This window comes from Lissotriton vulgaris, unplaced genomic scaffold, assembly GCF_964263255.1.
Source record: "Lissotriton vulgaris unplaced genomic scaffold, aLisVul1.2 SCAFFOLD_371, whole genome shotgun sequence".
In the NCBI taxonomy this organism is placed as follows: domain Eukaryota; kingdom Metazoa; phylum Chordata; class Amphibia; order Caudata; family Salamandridae; genus Lissotriton; species Lissotriton vulgaris.
In genome coordinates, this window is record NW_028253580.1 from 1,394,806 (window position 1) to 1,413,750 (window position 18,945).

Sequence of the window (18,945 nt, forward strand, 5' to 3'; positions counted from 1 at the left end):
AGCAGACCTGAACAGGTGATACTTTTGCTCACAAGTATAGCAGGCAAGGAGACAAAGAAGAGATTCATGTAGCAGCAACTACAGCCCCAGAAGAGAAAGTAGTTGCCCAAAGCCTAGGGGGAAAGTAAAAGGGTGAAGAAACACTTTGATATGGGGAAAACATCCACTGGGGTGGACGAAGCTGAATGTACATCGGGTCACCTGCAAAGTATCTGACCAAATGGCTAGCTTCCTTTGGCATTTCTACATTTGGCATAGAATGGAGCCATCTGATTGTCCACAGAAGTGCTTTGGGTGTGGAGAAAGTATTCATCATTGAAAGTAAAGTTGTTGGATTTAAGGATAAGGTGGCAAGCACTTTGGTGGATGGCTTCTAATAGTTCTTCTATAAAGAGCTTCATGTAATACCAAGAAATTAGATGACATCTCAGGTCAAAGCATGACATGGAGTATGGGAAATTCCTGATCCAATATGGGCCACAAGGTGTTATGGAGGAAGCAGAACAACTTTCGCCTCTTGCATGGAGTGTAAAATGAACAACTAGGGTGGGGGGAAAATCCCATGATTTCAAACCAAATGATTATCATTATGGCAAATTCCATCAATAAGGAAAAAATTTAATAAGTATAAAAGCGCCCTTTGTCATGAATGTCTGAAAAAAAGTAAAAACTTAAGAAACCTCCCCCCAAAAAATCGGTTCTTTTGAGAACCACAAAAAACGAGTATGACTTAATAAATTACAAGGCCCAGCAATGCCACCAACAGTAGTTTGGGTGCCCACAGAGGGTGGTCGTAGAACCTGGCCACCCAAAATAGGTTGGTCTTAGGGCAGGTTCTATGGCCAACTCCCACTGTGCATGACTGAAGGCTGTGTGCAGCACCAAATGGGAATAAGCAAGATTAATGCAATAAAACATGAAAAACCTAGCAATCCAGAAAAAAGCCACAGTTAAAGGTGAATTTTTGGTCAGCAAACCCCGCACCTGGAAAATGACCAGAAATTTGCCAGTTACGGTATGCAACGCACAGCACACCAAAAATCGCACTGTCAGTCATGCTAAATAGACACTGCAATAGCACAGGAAAAAAACAGTTTATCATGAGGCAGCATGAGTTTAAATACAGACAAAACATGGCTCAACTTTTTGTACAAATGGTGCATGTTTTCCCTTCATGAATAGTGAGTAGTACATCTAGAAAAGTGTCTGTTACTATTACTACAGGTGAATCAGATGGTAAGAAGGATAATGTTGATATAAACTGTAAATCTTCTATTTTCTATGTAATGCACTTCATGATATAAATAGGTCATCAGTGAATGTTACTTTATTGGCATAGAATGGAGGCATCAGATTGTCTACAGAAGTGCTTTGGGTCTGGAGAAAGTATGCATCATTGAAAGTAAAGTTGTTGGATTTAAGGATAAGGTGGCAAGCACTTTGGTGGATGGCTGTTAATAGTTCTTCTATAAAGAGCTTCATGTAATACCAAGAAATTAGATGGAAACAAAGATTTTAATATGACCAAATCAAGACTCTCTATGGTGATGCACAAATGATCCATATTCACTGAAGCCCGATTTCCACGCATTATCATTTGTGTGCAAATTATTTTATCAGTAAAACTTTATGTCTGTGCAAATTTAGTGACCATTTCAATGGAAAATGTGCTGTCTGTAAATGGCAGTGGGTACTGCATGATGGCTTAGTTACATTAAAAAGCTGCTGCTGCATATCTACGAAAGGTAGCGGGCTGTGAAAGTTGGTCGGTCAAAAATTGGGCAGTGGTACTAAAAAGATTTGGGCAAACTGACAAGGAAATATTCGGTCAATGATAACCAATATGAATTACCTCAAACCCTGCTTATTGACCGCTGAACGAAAAATATCATGGCGTTTGATGGCTGCATCTCTTAAGAATCAATCAATCAAAGCATTTATATAGCGCACTACTCACCCGCAGGGTCTCAAGGCGCTAGGGGAGGGGGGGGGGTCCGCTACTGCTCGAACAGCCAGGTCAAATCTTCAATTCAAGTATGGGTGTGCGGATGATGCAGAAAAGTGTGAAGTTTTTCCCGGTTTATAATATATGCAGCACAAGTCACAATCAAGGGCATAGAGAGAATATATCAATTTGGCAAATGATTACCACCCAATCCGCTTACTATTATGTACCATTAATGATCTTTTATACAAAACATCTGTATGAAATATTTTGGCTTCTAAACAAAACAAAAGAAATGCTATATTATATACCATAAAAGCAGATCAAAGTGGACCATTGGTTTTACACAATGGAATACGAAAACAGATGTTTGTGGAATACATAACAACAGGAGTAAAAAGACGCACAAACATACTACAAACACTAAATAAGTGGGCCTCCTCTTAAGTAGTCATTCTTCATCTAGAAGTGACTTTCTTGATATAATAAGACCCCTGAAAACAGACTTCTGATGCTACGTTCTTCCAGAACCACTCTGGATGGCCCATCAAAAGCAAAAACACGCAGTTTGGTGGTATTTCCTTGCGCTCTCAAAACCAGTATTGCCCTCCGTCAATAGAGGACGATAAAATTGACTTTTTTTTCAAATTGATGTCGAGAAATTACATGCTTGGAGGGCTAATACACTACCAAGTATCCAAATGGCTCTGTAGCAATTAAAAAGAATATTGGTACAATGTATACGGGGGGCAATTATTTCTAAGTGATATGCAACACTAAAGGGAATATTAATATAATCCTTGCCCCCCCACCCCAATAATAAAATATACTCAACAGGTAGGCCAACAATGAAGGGTTGTTGAAAAATAAATGTTCTTCATAATAGCTGCACCAATCGTCTTGATATCAGTTTCAATATTAAAAGGGGACCTCCTGAAGGTAGCTCAGCTTCCTCGTGAACGCTGGTGAAAAGTGGTGCTACAGAGTTCCGCTGAGAGCTGAATGTAATTGAATCCCTTACTCTAAGTTCGAGACATTTGTCTTCACCCACTACTGAGGAGCACATCTTACCGGTCATCACTCTCCAGGCGTTCCTCCAGCTCTGCTATCCTGGCTTCCATTTGGGCGACCAGGCCTTCTTTATTGGATCTATAGGAGTTTTCGAGGTGAGAAATTCTACTTTTCAAATCTTTGTTCTAGAAATAGACAAAAACTCACATTGTTAGCTTTGAAGCATTAGCAACTCAACTTAAATATGAATAATGATTTTGCGTGTTTAAGTGGCTTTTTCCCTTACATCCAGACTCATTCCATGAAGATATATTTAAAAATCTGGATACAGTAATCGCAGTTCGGTACATTGCAAAGCACACACAGTCATAGAAAGAGTTTCATAAAAATATAAACCTGTTGCTGGCTAGACAAATTAATTGGTTACAATGGAGTACACAATCATTAAACAATTCATACATGAATGAATAAATGACAATTCTATGGATTCCTTAAAGGAGCTACGTGAGCCCCTGGGCGCTCTGGTGCACAGCTGTGTTGCCCGGTGTGCTCTTGGGTGGTTACCTCTTGTTTTGGGGGTGCTTTCGGATGAGGTTTGTGCCGCGCTTTGAGGATGGTGGAAGCAGCGTACAGCTTGCGGCTTCCATTGTGAGCTCCTGACCCCTGCTACGGACGCCATGGTTGGTTTGTTTCAAACACCTCCCGTCCCAGGGACCCCCCTGGTCATGCTGGGCCAAGGTTTACTTTGGATGCTTAGACTAAAAGAATAAAGGTGTCTTAGCACAAACCTATCCAAGAGGGCGGACAATGAATTTCTTGTTTTAACCTATTCATATCCAGGTCATGACCTACAGACGTATGCTGGTCAGCCTGTTTGCTGAGTTGCATCATGATTAGTTGTGGCTTGTTGCTCGTGCTGGCAGTTTTACCTGTCCTTCAGTTTTCACTGCTTAGTACTGTTGCCCCAATCCTGCCTGCTTGTGTCTTAGAAGTCGTTTTTTTCTGAAATCCATGAATGGAGTCTTCTCCAGTCTGCTTGCTTGTCCACTCCACACATGGCGATCCTTCTGGAGCTCGGAGTGATGGAGGGAAGCAGCGAGCCCTTCCCATTTACAAACGGTACAGATTGCGTCTCTGTGAAGACCTGCTCTTGACAGTTAAAAGCTTTTCCATCATATGTGACAGTAACCCGCTTTCGTGTGGGATATGCAAGTCAATGGGCACATTCCACCAAATGCCCCTTTACCCTGATGTACAAAGCGGAAAGTTCCAGAGGTACGTGGCCCACTCTCAAAAACAGGGCCAAGCCTCTTCGATCGCCACTGATATTAACTGGATATCGCAAGCACTGAGTGGTGGGGCTACTTCCAGGCCATATGGGCCACCAATGACTGAAGAAAAGTGTGTAATGTGCCTCCCGGCCACCTACTCAGGTCACGCTACACACCTGTAAACCATCTACAATCCAGCACAATTTAGAAAATCAGTTTCCTTCATGAATGGAAGAGAATATGCCAAGGCATGGATTTCATGGCATGTGGGTGATGTGAGAGCACGGCAGCCAGTGAACTATGCAGCTCTGACGTACTCTAGAGGCAACATTAAATCAGTCTTTGGAAACTTCTTCAAACACACATTTCAGGAAAACAATATAATCATTGTTACGGTTAAATATGTACAATAATAATCTTTAAGGAATTATACAGCGCAGCTAATCACTCAATAGGGTATCCAGGCGCTTTTGAAATCCATTCTCTGATAAACAGATTACTGGTAGGGACAGGAGCGTGGCTTCAATTGGTGCAACAGGCACAGCGGCACCGAGGGCCTGAGAGACCCACTGATCCCTTGCTGTTTGTAATATTCATACAACTTTGGGGGTTGGGGGCGGGGACGGTTCCTTCCTACTGTACAGGTCACTCCCAAAGCTGCATCAGGCACTTTAGTTTCCTCTCCCGTCTTGATTTGTTTGTAACCCACTCATTGTAACTGATGGATTCCTAACAATTCTCTTTTGTGCTCTCCTGGCAAAGCTTAAATGCTTTTAAACTAATCGTCCTCACTGCCAAATCATACTCTGCTTACATTATTATTTCTGTGGTTTCTGGTTTGTTTCGTTTAGGTCTAATTGAATGGCATTTAAAACGCGCAATTAAAACAGTGGTATGCTGTACTAACCTTCCAGTCTCTACCTCCAAAAACTGAAACCCACACAGCAAAAAAAACACACAATTACAGGCAAAAAACACAATTTGATAATGATAGCAGGCCAGTGAAGTGCACTACTGCCGCCAACTCCTCATCATCGGAAGTAGCAATAAGGGTGGTGAACGGGCCGAGAAAAACAACGGTATATTCCGGATAATACCACTAGATGGCAGGATTATGCACAACATAAGATTTTATTATAAACAAAGCCTACAATGGGTTCACTCAAAGAATTTAAGTAAACCTCCAACATTCGATGTCCTTAAGGTGTTTTGCCAAACACATCAGATGGAGCTCTTCAGATTCAGAAGATGAAAGGTTCCCCTCGCTCTTGCACCACATATTCTTATTTGCGTCTCATCAGTTTTGTTGCAGCTACTTCAAGCGTTACTTCATCTGCCCAGGGAGCAAATAGTCCGTCATTCTCCTAGTTATAAACGCAAATAACTTTCTGGCCCAGACCGAATCCATTTAAAGAAAGCTTCTTGGGTTGCACTCGACGCTCTAGGAACTGAGCCTATTCATCGGGTAATTCATTCTAAAAGTCTATAGCTCAGTTAATTATGTAATTCTTCTCTCCACCCGAATAACTTTCCTTGTTACTCTACGTGGATTTCAATGAGCTATATTAGAGGTGATTAAACACACAAGGATGACAGAAAACAGATGGATGCTGAAAGGAAAGAATGAAAAAACGCATCCCTAGCACAGAGATGCGGGGTTTGGTGGCTTAGTTGACTAATGCGTCCACTGTAGGGGCTTGTGTTCGACCTCATGGTCACAGGTTCAAATCTTGAAGGGTCTCCTCAGCCTTTCATCCTTCTGATGTCAATAAAATGAGTACCATAGAGTAGGTCAACAATAAAAATCTCTTATTCGGCGCCAAGGTACCATTGGGTGTATGGGCGCTTTACAAATACATGTTCTACATTACCTCCTCGTCCCCCTCACTTTCCTCCATTACATAATGAGGCCCCTGTGCCTAGAAGACACACCGCTACCAATATAAAAAGCACCCAACACATCTCCTAGTCTTTTGTGTCTGCAGAGACAGTGGGGCGAGAGTGGCGCACTCACTCCAGCGAAGGTTTGATTGGTGGCAGTAACAGCGGCTTCCTTTTCACCAGCGGGGCCGGCATGATGATGTTGGTCCTGGCGAGGTGCAGGCTAATATTGATGCAGTGAGTGTTCTGGGTCCCATGGGATGTCAGAATGCATTTTTTGCCCAGTTGGAGGTCAGCGGTGCCTTCCTCCAGTGGGGGTGGCATGCCCTGTTGCCAGGGGCCTAACACAGGCCCAGAAGACCTCGAGCTGCAGGCGGCCCCCTCAACACAGTACTCAGGCCTGAGAGCTCCGGATTAAATCCAGAGGGGTGCCCCCTCAACTTTCATTATGTGAGTGCCTGTTGCCAGGGCTGAGTTCTACCGGCTGGGGGTTTGCTGTGCCTTTCTCCAGCCAGGCTGTGGCTGTGTTGCCGAGGCCCTCAGCTGGTCAACGTTTGTCCATTGACAGCTTCCCAGCTGCACATGGCTCAGCGGCGGCAGAGCAGTGCCTGATGTGCACTTGTTGCACTGCAGCACCTCTCTAATCCTGCTTGTGCTGCGGCAGGAAAAGGTGGCACTGTTTTGGCATCTCCCGGGCACATGTGGCGCATGCAAAGGGGGGATTCATGTATTCATTATATATTGTTAATCTGGCCTACCCTTGTGTTGCTACACCTACTGCGTTGTCTGCCTGGTGTGCGGGGTGATGTACACCTGTGTACAGTGGCGGCTGCCTCAGAACAGGGGGGGTGGGCAGTGGAGAGGATTGGGATGGATAAAAAAAAGCGTAACCTTTGCTGCCGCGCCACCACTCCTCCGTCCTCTTAGAACAGCAGATGGGTGGTAGCGCTGGTAACACTCAGCCTCCCATACTCCCCCAGCCAATCATGACGCTGCATGAGCAGCATCATGATCAGTCTGAGTGGCCTGTTTCGCCACTCAGACAGTACCTGGGAGCCTGGGGATGTTCTCCGTGGGCATGTTCACCACAGCTCTGTGGAGGACTTGCTACGTATGCATGAAAGTTTGGCCAGCTCAAGAGGCCGGCCAAACCGTCATGCGCAATTCAAGGAGTGCAAACCTTTCCTCACTCTGCTCTGGCATCACAGAGCACAGCCGCGCCCGACCTGGCTCCGAGTCCCACATAGAAAAATAAAATGATAATAACGTCCTATCATCATTTTATTTTTTGCACTGCTGCATTGGCAGTGTGGCGACGCTCCTCCACCCTGGTGGAGGAGCCGCCACTCCCTGTGTATGTATGCCGGCCTGTCTGCAGCCGTGTGCTATAGCTTGAGGGTGCAGGCACTTGTTTATGGTTTCTTCATCTCATTCAGGACAGGGAATTTTGCCAACTTCATAATGGCGTACATTGTCAGCATTTTATTGTTTGGACTTTAATGGTGTGGCCTATGGGGTGTTATGGCCCAAGATTTCCAAAACATATATTAGCAGTTGGTTCTGGTTTGCAGGCTTAACTGACATTTCATGTGTATTCCTTTCTGTGGCCGCTTCTTTTCCTTGAGGTTTTTGGCCATGTTATGTTATGTTATTTTATTTTGTATAGCGCACAGATGCCGCAGGCAAGAGGCGTCCCGGCGCTTTTCGGAGATGGTAAAACACAACACAACAGAAATAAACCAAGAACGAGAGAAACTAAACTGTGGAGAATAAGAAGGTTTTTAGTGCCTTCCTAAAAGGGAGCAGACTTTAGATCCGGTTCTATAACACGTGTTTTGGTACATTTCCACTTCGTTTTTTTTTTTCACATATAGGTGGTTTGGCAGGTTTTCCTGACAATTCCTATTAGGTCATGTGTATTCCTCTTTAGGGCTATAAATACCTGTAGGCATTTGGCCGGTTGACTCCCTTCTTTGTAATATGGGGTTGAGAGTTTGCATCAGTGCTTTAAATGGGAAACAATAAGTGCAGGTACTCATTAAAGTTAGCTAGAGGTGTAGTGAGGGGGCAGGGTTAGGGGTGGGTCTAAGTGCAAGACATGATGATACTTAACTTCTATATTAGTTGCAGCACATAACAAAACACCAAAACACATGAGAAATGTGTTTATGTAAACAAATCAGGTAAACACATTACACAAAATGAAAGAGAAATGCGATTATATATAAACATTTCCTTTTTTTGCAATAGTTGCACCTTCTTAATGCCATGCTGTTAATTGCTGCTGTTTGGCACAATACTATATGTATTTCAGCAAGTGAGTAGAAAATGAAAACAGCCCTACTTCGAACCAAAGCTCTTTTGGCACAAAGCAAATTGAATGAGAATTTGTAGAGCGCGATGGCTACCCAGGGGCGTCCCAGCGCTCTAGAAAACTGGATGGTTGAGCAGAGGAGGGGGGAGTGGGGTTCGTAAGGAACAGAAGGGGTTAGGTGGGAGTTTTATTAAAAAGCCACGTTTTTAACAGCCTTCGAAAGGTAAGTAGGTTGGATTCTGACCTGATTGAAAGGGGAAGGGAATTCCAGATCTTGGCCAGATTGTAGGAGAGTTCACCCTTCTTATCCCAACCTATATATCCATCCATCTCCAAACCTATCCATTCATCCTTTCATCCTTTACACTAATTCTTCCCATCCAGCCTTTGTGTTCTTTTGAAAACCTTTTTGCGATACCCGTCTCCACCGTTGCCCCTACAACATATCTTGCTTAGCCTGCTGCAATCCGACGTACTGCTCCTGAGAATTTGTAACGTTTTTCCTTTGTTGTAGGTATAGATTCTGCTATACCCTCATGAATGAACTTTTGGCCTTTGGGTGAGGGCCTCCGATGTGAAGGGTTGTGCTATTTCGGTTTTTCTTTGACCGAGGATAGGGAATTAAAATCTCTCCCTTTAGCCTTAGTGCCAGCTTAAAATATGTTGCATGTTTTATTATGTATAAATGATGTCCGAACCCCGGTGGCTGTTTGGCCACAGTCAGATTTGTTAGGGTTTTTACTTTTTGGGTCTAGTTGATGCCTTCATTCGTTTTTAACTGTATCTAAAGTGCTTAAGCAGTTCGCCTGAGCTCACTGTTTGTACCTAAAACGAGTTTTCAATCATGTTAATCTTTAATTAAATGATTAGTATTTGTATCACTGTTAAATGCATGGACGATGTTAAAATGTTGAAACTAACTTTTTGCGTTACAGATTGTTTGCTGATTCCGCTGTCCCATTCCTCCCCCACTCTGTTGTGTGCCCTGACGAAGGTGCGGCCTAGCGATCTGGCCGAGCACCGAAACGCGCGTTGGCGCTATGAAAGTGTCCTGTATCTTGGCCATCTAGTCTCCAATTTCCATCTTGAAACTCCGCAGGACCTTATATTTATGTATAACATCTGTTAACCATAGGTTGATGTTTATTGATTAGATTTTGAATGTGGGAGTATGTGTGAATATATATATTTTTTTTATAGATGACCTGGGAAGAATGTGTGAGTTTGTTGTATGACTCACAGAATGAGTCTTGGGATGCTTGGGACCGTTCTTGAATTACGATTGAGGACACTATTTTTGTGATGACCCGTTGAATTGTATCATATTTTGTAAAAATGTTAATTGATTCTCGTTTTTTGAAAATAATGCAATAAAATATAAATCTACTTTTTGATAATGAATTGTATCTGAGTCAATCCATGTTGTTCTGGGTCGCAGTGAGCTCACTACTGCTGATTCTATCAAAGGACTCTGAATAGAGCCGTGTTTATTCTTGTGAAGGGCTAGACTGTTCCTTGTTTCGCATTGACTTTATTTCCCCGACCTGTCTGCCCTATATCCGAGTTTACAGGGGGCCCCTTTTTGCCCAGTGATCATCTTTCTTACATTTTTATTGCTAGCATATGCCACAAAAATAAAAAGGAAAAAAGAAAACGCCACCTCATAAATGTGTACCCAGCCAAATGCTTTTCATACATTTAAAAAAATTAAAATGCACAGAATCTTAAAAGAACAGTACTGCTGCTTCCTAGCAGCAGGCATCTGTACTCCGAACAGGTACAGAACCCCTTTTTGGTTTTAATGCACATGATCCTAATTGGTGCAAAGGCTTTGGACTACTGCAGCCTGTAGACATAATTTAAGCACACTAGGATGATTAAAAAAAGATACAGAAATTAAACAAAAACATTCTCAAAGTAAAGTATTAGCCTGCGATCCTTGGCACAGAAGTGCACATGTGATCAGGTAAAAAGTAATCATTCACATTGAAAGAATTCAGTGGCTAAGGAGGGACTGACCTACTGCTCTGTGTTGAAAGCTGTGGCAGGTTAAAGCAAAAGTTGATTGACAGCTGAACAGACGAATACATATGACTTTCCCAAAGCCCCGTTATCTATGCTAATATGGAATTTGTATTTATCTTTTTTATTACACGAGACTGGCTACCTCTAAAGCTGCCTTTAGACCCAATCTAAATAAATGCTAGGACTAGATATTACTCTAACGTTGTTACAGAATATTTAGGGGTTAAATTAACTTCTTTCTGATACTTCCAATGCAAATGTCTTAATGTTGTCAACACTTCACATAAATATATAGATAGACAATTTTCATTTATTTAAAATCATGCAGGTTACTTGTTTAACAGCCGTGCTCTTGTAGTGCCCTAAAAAATATATCATCGACATATCTGGCCATGCGAGTCAGTTTGCCTCACCTGTCGCTCCAAAGAAATCTTGTCACACTCTAGGTCTTGCCGAGCAGCTCTCTCCTGTAGTAACTCATTCCGTGTTTGTTCAATCTGTGATTAAAAAACGTACATCTGTAAACAACTTGAACAAAATCATTTTACAAAACACTAAATTAAGCCAGAACAATTCCCAGAGCATTACACAACATATGAAACCTATAGAAATACTTCGCAAATGTTGTGATGTTCGTTAGAGCTCAAATCACAGAAGCAAATTTTCAGTGGCCGGCGACTTCTGAAAATCATTAAGAGGTTTAGTTAAGCTTAGCCCATTGCTACACTCCTCTTCTGAACTAAATACGGTCACCCTGGTGGTAGAATGCAGGAGCCATTAAATTCCAGGTAAAGCCAACTGGGGGAAAAATGATTACTTATTACCTTTTACACAGTACCTTTTTTGCATGTTGTGCCTGAGTTGGGTGAGACATCCTACAGTACTAAATTAAAGCATCGTTACGCAAAAGCCACACATGTACATAAGCATGGCTTTAAAAGATTTGATCTGTTCTTGGATGGAGCTGTAAGTTTACTAAATTTGCAAAACATAGTTGACAATTCGCAACAGGTGCAAGGCTATACTGCAGTTGCATTAAACTTGAACATTTAGTGAATGAACACAGACATAGTTGCAGAATGACTTTAAAAGAGTAGATTATTTAGTGTAGGTGATCGTTGGACTTCGGGACAAATATCTGCCTTGGGGATAACGGGAAAAAAAAAAAAAACTGTTAAAAAAAAAAGCCAGGGAAAGCGACCGTTCACCGGTTTCCTTCAGTTGGGAACACTATGCCTTGAAGACGATCCACTCAGGTAAGACCTTGGAGAACATAACCATGCTTTCCAAGCCAGAAACAAGGCACCAAAATACAAACATGCACAAGTCAAACTGAAGTACAAATATCGTATGATAAAATGAAACAAACATAGGCACCCTCAAAGTAGCACAGAATATAATAACAATGGGTCCTCAAATAAAGAGATGACGATATGACAGCAGAAGTCTTCAAACTAACTAAATACAGGTGTGTCTCTGTGGGCGGACTCCTAATACGGGGTCCCTTTTTCATCAAAATCTAAAATGGAGAGAGAAGCGGACATAGGGGGATCCCCTCCTGCTCTAGCATATCTGTTTCAAGCTCTCATCATTGTGGAAAAAGTGGTGGTCCTGCTAAAGGCAGCAGATAGCGGGGAAAAAACCTATGACAGACGTTTAAGGGTGCATCCGCAATTTCTACACGCCACTGACATTTATTTTTATCCTTACTGAAAGTATGAAAAGAAATGAAGTGTCATAGAGCTTGCTAGCAAACAGTTCAGCAGAGCTGTAATGCCAAAGGGGGATACTGTGAGTTCACTTAATAGGATATTCCAAGGCGTCGACCATAAAGTTCGAATGAGTGATGAAATGCACGTATTTTCCTCAAATGCTTTCTGGTAACGGTTCCCAGAATTCAAAGGGTGAGAATGGGTGGCCGCTCTTTCGGCTTCACCGCCGCCAAGCTTTGGAACTCTCTGCCACTCTCTTTGAGGAGCTTGAAGGATTTGTCCTCCTTTAAAAAAGGACTTAAATGCCATCTTTTCCCTAGGGCAGTGCAATGGCGCCTCGCGCAGGTGTATATACAGCGTCAAAGCGCCAGGATACCCTCTGGGTGACAGTCTGCGCTCTACAAGTATGCGTTACATTACATTACATACATTACATTACAAATCCCCAGACAATGGAGTGTTGTCATGTTGGGAGAAGGGAACCTTGAGCAGCAAGGCCTGACCTTAAAACTGAACCCATTGAAGTAACTGATCACAGCAGTCAGCCCTTCTACTACAACTGAGTGCAAGTATGGTCTCAAAAGTATTGCTTCTCCATTTTACTTGTAGTAGAATATGGGGAGGCGTATTGAAAAATCATTTTAGGAAAGTGGATTAGTATGCAATGAGGCTGGTTAGGCTGCACTATGTAATAATCTCACATTGCCCCGAAAAGTCCCTAGCTCAGTCCAGGTAGTGTGGCACAGAGAAGTCAGGCTTTACTAGAGAAACATGTGCGAAGTATTTCAGAGTATCAACATGGACAATAAGTATTTGAAACGACTCGAAAGAAATCCAACACCAATTTATAAAGATAAAGCATATTTTTATATCATTTCAGACATTAAATTGAAGACAATCGGATGAGTATAACTGTAGTTATGGATTTCTAAAGGAAAAATAAGTCAGTGCATTTCAATCGTACAAAACAATAACGTTGCAGCCAATGGGGAAATCCACTCAAAAAAATAGGTCACTTGCAGGTCGAGTTCAGTGGAAACCAGTAGGAGGTAAGGTGATGCGAGTCCCAGGATCAGGCTCCAACAGTCAGTTGATTTTTACCTGGCTCATAGAACCCGGATGCAAAGTAGTCCTGGCTGTCCCTGGTGCTGAAGAAAGGAAGCCACAGGTGCAGGTATTACCGCTTAAATGGTGCTAGTGAGGAAATGGGTGCAAAATCTTGACAATGGGGTCAAAGAGGCATCACATTGAAGATTCTGCGAGGTTCCCTTGAGGCACAGCGTCAAACAAAGGTAGTAGTAGCCGGACTGGCCACAAACAAGCCTTGGCAGTGGCAAGCTCAGAAAACAGTAGCCACATGAAACTTGCTGGAGGTCAGGACTACATTTCCCACAATGCGCAAGACCATTTATGTTTGGGCAATTCCTTTGGAGGACCCAATGGCCAGTGATGCTTTGGATCTGGGTGCGGTTCTGCCTGCAGGCAACTAGAACCTCTAGTCCAAGGGAGTTCTGGAGTTGCCTTTGGCTCTTTGTGGGGTTCCTCTATCCTTTGGAACTGGTCTATGCTTCAGGACGAGTCGTAGTTGTGCAGTTGCTGGGTGGTTGCCACAGGTGCAGTCTTTGGTGCCATTTCTTTGTGCATGTTCTGAAGTTGCAGACTTGGATCTATTCTTAGTCCTCTGGTTGGAAGTCGATCAGATCTGAGGCTCTCCTGCCATAGGAGCCCCTTAAACCCTAGATTTAAGGGAGTTAGGGATGTGTGAGCTAGTAGCCAATGGGCTACTAGCCCCAGCTTCCTATCTGCCCCTTAGGTGACCACTTCCTGTGGAGTGGGACACCTTTTCTACACAGAAGCCTCTATTCTACTCTTTTAAAAACTGCAGAACCCTTCGTCGGCTGTATAGACCAGGCAGTCCACCTTAGGGGATATGAACACCTCCTGACTATCTCATTTTCTCGCCTATCCGAGTTACAAATGTGCCTGGGGCAGGAGGGTTGGCTTTTTCCTTCTCTGGGAGGAAGCCTGGTTGCATGTCTGAGATGGGAGCTTCGAAGCTCACTGCATTGATGTGCCACTTTACTATCCTTGTCAGGGAGGGAGGTGGCACCTCCCACCTAGGCAGGCCTTTGTTTCTGACTCCTGGGAGAGTTCCCACCTCCTAACAGATGGTGAGATTTCTATCTTGGTCGCAGCAGCTGCAGGCGGTCAGGGCACAGGAAAGGTTTGGCAACCAGGTGAGCAACATTTATTCACTACATAAATATGCCATGTGCAATTAAAAGGCTAATAAATAAATATCTATGAATACAGAGGGAAATGAAAATGAAAATGAAATATAAGACAGAGAGCCCTAATATTAATGCATAGCCATAAAGTAGCAGCCACTCTGTAATGGTCCTCGGGTTATGTTTGTGTTACACTATGTGCTGGTCATGGCCATGTGTTGCGTTAAATAGGTTGACCCACACTCAGTCATTACTGTGTAAAGGAATATGTAGGGAAATACTTTTTGCCTTCAAAATCAATATAGTGTATCTATGGAAGTGTTTATATAATCAATGCCTAAACATGAATATATTTGAATTTGGAAAGCACAGTTGTAGCTGCTAATTCTACTGCAAAAAGGAGGTCAGAATATTTATTGTTAGTACGTTAATACATAAAGTGATGCTTTCTGCAAAACAATGCAATCTAGTGCAGATCAATTTAAAAGTCAATAATAGCAAATATACACAAAATAATAAAAAGAAACAGTCTAACATTGTTGATGAATTTACAACTCTAAATTTGAGGTTATGGTGATCTCTCACCATATCTCCCCTCGTCTAAAATTGCTTTAAGTCATCACACTAGAGTCTGAACATTATCAACGTTTTACCTTTACATGACTGAGGTTTCAGAAATGTCTTACAATCCCTTTTTAACTTTTGTTACTCCTACAAACAGGAATTGGTTTCTAACATACTGCTATGCTAGTAACCGACAGGTGCTCCCTCCAGTTTAAACCTAGTGGTATTCTGCCATTAGTGAGACTGTTACATCGGTGCTGCAACCGGAAAATGCCTTGTAAAACCTGGCAAAGGGGCAAGAAAGAGGTAAAATCATGCTTTCTACAAACATAGCCTGGACACACACTGCATGGTGCAACAAGCGGGTAAAGTTATGCCTTCTGCAAAGGGTTCAGCCTGTGTCCAACCCTGCAATGATGCAGCAACATGAAGGTGAAGAAGGAGTTCAGATCCTTCGGTAGCTATCTATCTTGGTGATATTCTACCTGCATATTTCCCCTCTTGAATATTCTCCAGGTACTTGACGAGATCTGGAAAGTTTAAAGAGCTTTCCTGTGCTAATGGTGCTGCACTGACTGCCCTGGATTTGACGTCAGAGAGCTGTATAAGGCACCAACTCGGAGCACTAACTTCTCTGGCTTTTTATCGTGCCCAGAAGAAGTTAACTAGACTAGTAGGAACTTCACTGTAACTTGGGACCTTATTTGTAGTCCCATAACTAGTTCTCAGAAAGTGGAGGCAGATGGATTGGTGATGAATCTACAAGCAGAAGGAGAACCTAACAGAAAAAAACTTTACCAAAAGGTAGGCAATTTGTTCTTCTGATGAATACTTCTGCCGGCAGATTCCTCACCTCTGAACCAATGTCCAAGTGGTACCTCTACGGTTGCATTTCTGAGGAGATAGTCAAACCATGCCTGATAAGGTTATGTACCGAAATCCACACTACAGCTTGGTAATATCTAGAACTAGAACATCCCTGGTCGATGCCAAAAAAATAGCTGTCATCCTGGTGGGAGGGGCCCCAATGCCCTCAGAGGGTACTACTTGGCAAGGGCATAGCAGAGGTTGAAACGCAGCACAATCCAGCTGTAAATCATCTACTTCTGAGTTATCTTGCCTTTCTTGGAACTAGCACAGCTGAAGAAAAGGTTATTATAAACCCAGTGCTCATGGGTCCTGCCAACATATACACTATTGTCCTAGGAGAATCCAGGCAGTGCAGTCTCTGCTCCTCGTTGGTGGGAGATTGGGGGCAAAATATCAGTAGTGATGCACCGACCACGTGAATCTGGGAAACCACCTCCAGCAGGAATTAAGCCATAGTCCAAAGGATGGGTCGGGCCAGAAAAATTGAGTCAACAGGAGGTCTAACAGACAAATTCTGCAACTTCGTAACGCCCAAAGCTGAAATGGTAATCAAGGTCTACAAGTTAAGCATTGGCAAAGAATAACTGGGTGAACCCATCAGGTGTGAGCACCAGGTTTAGGACCCTCTGAAGCATGAAAAAGGGAGGATGAGAAACAAATAGATCAGCCACTTCAGAAAGGCATAATGATATGAAACTTTAACAACAGATGATTTAGCAAACAAAGAAAATCTGAGAGCACACAGATAACCCTTACTAGCGAAAACTGTAAACTTTTGATAATTTCCAGACATTATGCCAACAAACAGGGTGCTAATCTGCAGGCATCATAGGTGAGGTTCTGAAGGTTCTGATGCAAAGCCAGCCTCTCCCACTGTTACAGGAGGTCTGCATGGAGTCGAAACAAAATAGGAGGGCAGAAGGATAGGCAAACAAGGTATGAGTTTCAAGCACTATGAACAGTCAGTCATGATCAAGAATATCTGTGCAAAGTCCTTATGCAGCTTCCACACAATCCCAGAAACCAGAGGAATGGGGCAAAACATAGTGAAGACAGAAGTCCCACCATAGACAAAGTGTCTCCTAGGGCAGAGTAGAAGAGCAGACAGTGTGTTTCCCCATGAGTGGCAATGAGGTCCGCCAAAGGGCTGCCCACAGGGTGATGACGGAAGTAGCTACCTCCAGGTGAAGACGCCTCATGTGATTGGAAAGATGACACTGACTGAGATCATCAACCTGACATTCAGGAAGTCAGCCAAATGGTTCCCAATCAGCTACAAATTGTGAGCCTGACCCAAAGACTGCAAAATCAGAACCTTCATGCATAGGAGACGTAAGATCAAGGACCCTGTTTGTTGGCATACCCCATTATGGTCGTGTTGTCCATCAGGACTGACGTACCACTGAACTGATGAAACGCAGGAATGCCTTAAGGGACAGTTGGATAGCCTAAAGCTCAAGCACACTGTTGTGTGATTTCTGCTCCAGGGAGACCACAAGTCTTATCTCCAGTGCATCGCCATGACCGCCCCTACCAAAGAAGGAGGCATGATTCACCTCAGTGACCACCACCGGTGGTCTTTATGAAAGCCTAATACATCCAAACAGTAAGCACTTCCTAAGCAAATAAAGGTAAAATAGCACATAAAATGTCTCCTCAAAGTAAATACATTAAAGAACACACACGCTATTTTAATTACCAGGTACACATCATGTCACATCTACTTAATGCCAAACACCAAAACCGAACGGCAAACCACGTGAGACAATGTAGCATATCCAAGAAATGTCGTGGCTGTGACGGACAACCTCCCCTAGCAATGCAACCATGAAAACCATATGAAAGCCAATGACTTAAGAAGCCTAAGTCAAGGCACACACTCTTTGTATTTTTTCTTATTGTGTTTTTTGTAAGAATAGATAACACGAGGTTTCCTAGTAGGTAAAGATGTCAATAGACAACCCTAAACCAACCAAGAAGAGCACAGCTTGGGGTAAAATATATGTAGCACGTTTGGCTAATCAACAAATGTTAAATGGTACCTATGGAATAAAGTCTACGTTTTAGGTCTCAAGAAATAATATGAGTGACTCCAACAGAAAAAACAATTCTAACTGACCATCACCTTCTAGATGTCAATGTTAACAGCAATGCCCAATGCATGCCAGGGCACATCCCTGTGACTGATTCATGCCATCAGCCTGGTGGGAACTGATGGTCGCGCAAACTATGAACGCAGACGTTTACCCTGGGCCACTGCACTGCTACTTTATAAGGAACTTAACAACCAAATCTCGAACAAATCATATGCTAAAAACATTGCACGCCATTTGCTTCTATGAATTTGATATGATTACAAATGGCTCTGCTAATGCATGCGAACTCACGCAGTCTTCCCATGCTTGGCTTTAAAACTGCCGACACACATTCCAGGAGACTAAGGGCATATCCGAGTACAAATGTTAGCGCTTGGCATGGCGGAATGAGATTATTCTGCTTAAGGCCCTCCCCGGCCTATCGCGCCTCGAGGTGCCCTTTAAAGGTCATTCACACTTCCATGAAGGATTAATGCAAAAGGACATTTACAGCTTTTACTTAAAAAAATGTACAATGACTCCGAAGAAATGCAGTTGTTGTGTATTTACCTCCTCCTCACAGTTCAGAACCTCAGTATCAATCTAACAGAAAGAATGTTATTATTCAACAAGCTTTGGCAGAGCCAATGGATCTTGCCTTTGCAAGAGCTATTTGCTTTGCCAATATGTTTTAGCCATGTTGTACACCAGCAAGGCAGCGGTTTAGCATGGCTAAAGATTAGTGGTGTAAAGGAGAGTGGCGCGAAGTGTCGTAAAGTAGAGTGGGATGTAATGGAGTGGCATAGAGTTGTGGAGTGGTGTAGAGGGAGAAAAGTGGAGTGTAATGGAGTGGTGTGGAGTTGTGGAATGTTGTGGAGGGAGTAGTGTCGTAGAGTCGAACGGTGTAGAATGGAGCAGAGTGTCAGAGTGGGCTTGAGTGTCCTACAGTGGAGTGGCATACAGAGTTGTGGAGTGGTGTAGGGTAGAGTGGTGTAGGGTAGAGTGGTGTAGGGTAGAGTGGTGTAGGGTAGAGTGGTGTAGGATAGAGT

At 43.1% G+C, this 18,945-nt stretch overlaps 1 protein-coding gene across 2 annotated transcripts in view; it reads right to left on the minus strand.

Moving 5' to 3' along the window:
• The window catches only part of LOC147660922 (cingulin-like protein 1), a 192,837-nt gene that overhangs the window by 49,753 nt on the left and 124,139 nt on the right, over positions 1 to 18,945 (minus strand). For both annotated transcript variants that reach the window (XM_086951423.1, XM_086951424.1), the window contains exons 7-8: positions 10,861 to 10,944; positions 3,017 to 3,141 (exon numbers count right to left, since the gene is read on the minus strand). In XM_086951423.1, the coding sequence (XP_086807549.1) occupies positions 3,017 to 3,141; positions 10,861 to 10,944 (209 nt within the window). The remainder of the gene's footprint in view (positions 1 to 3,016; positions 3,142 to 10,860; positions 10,945 to 18,945) is intronic.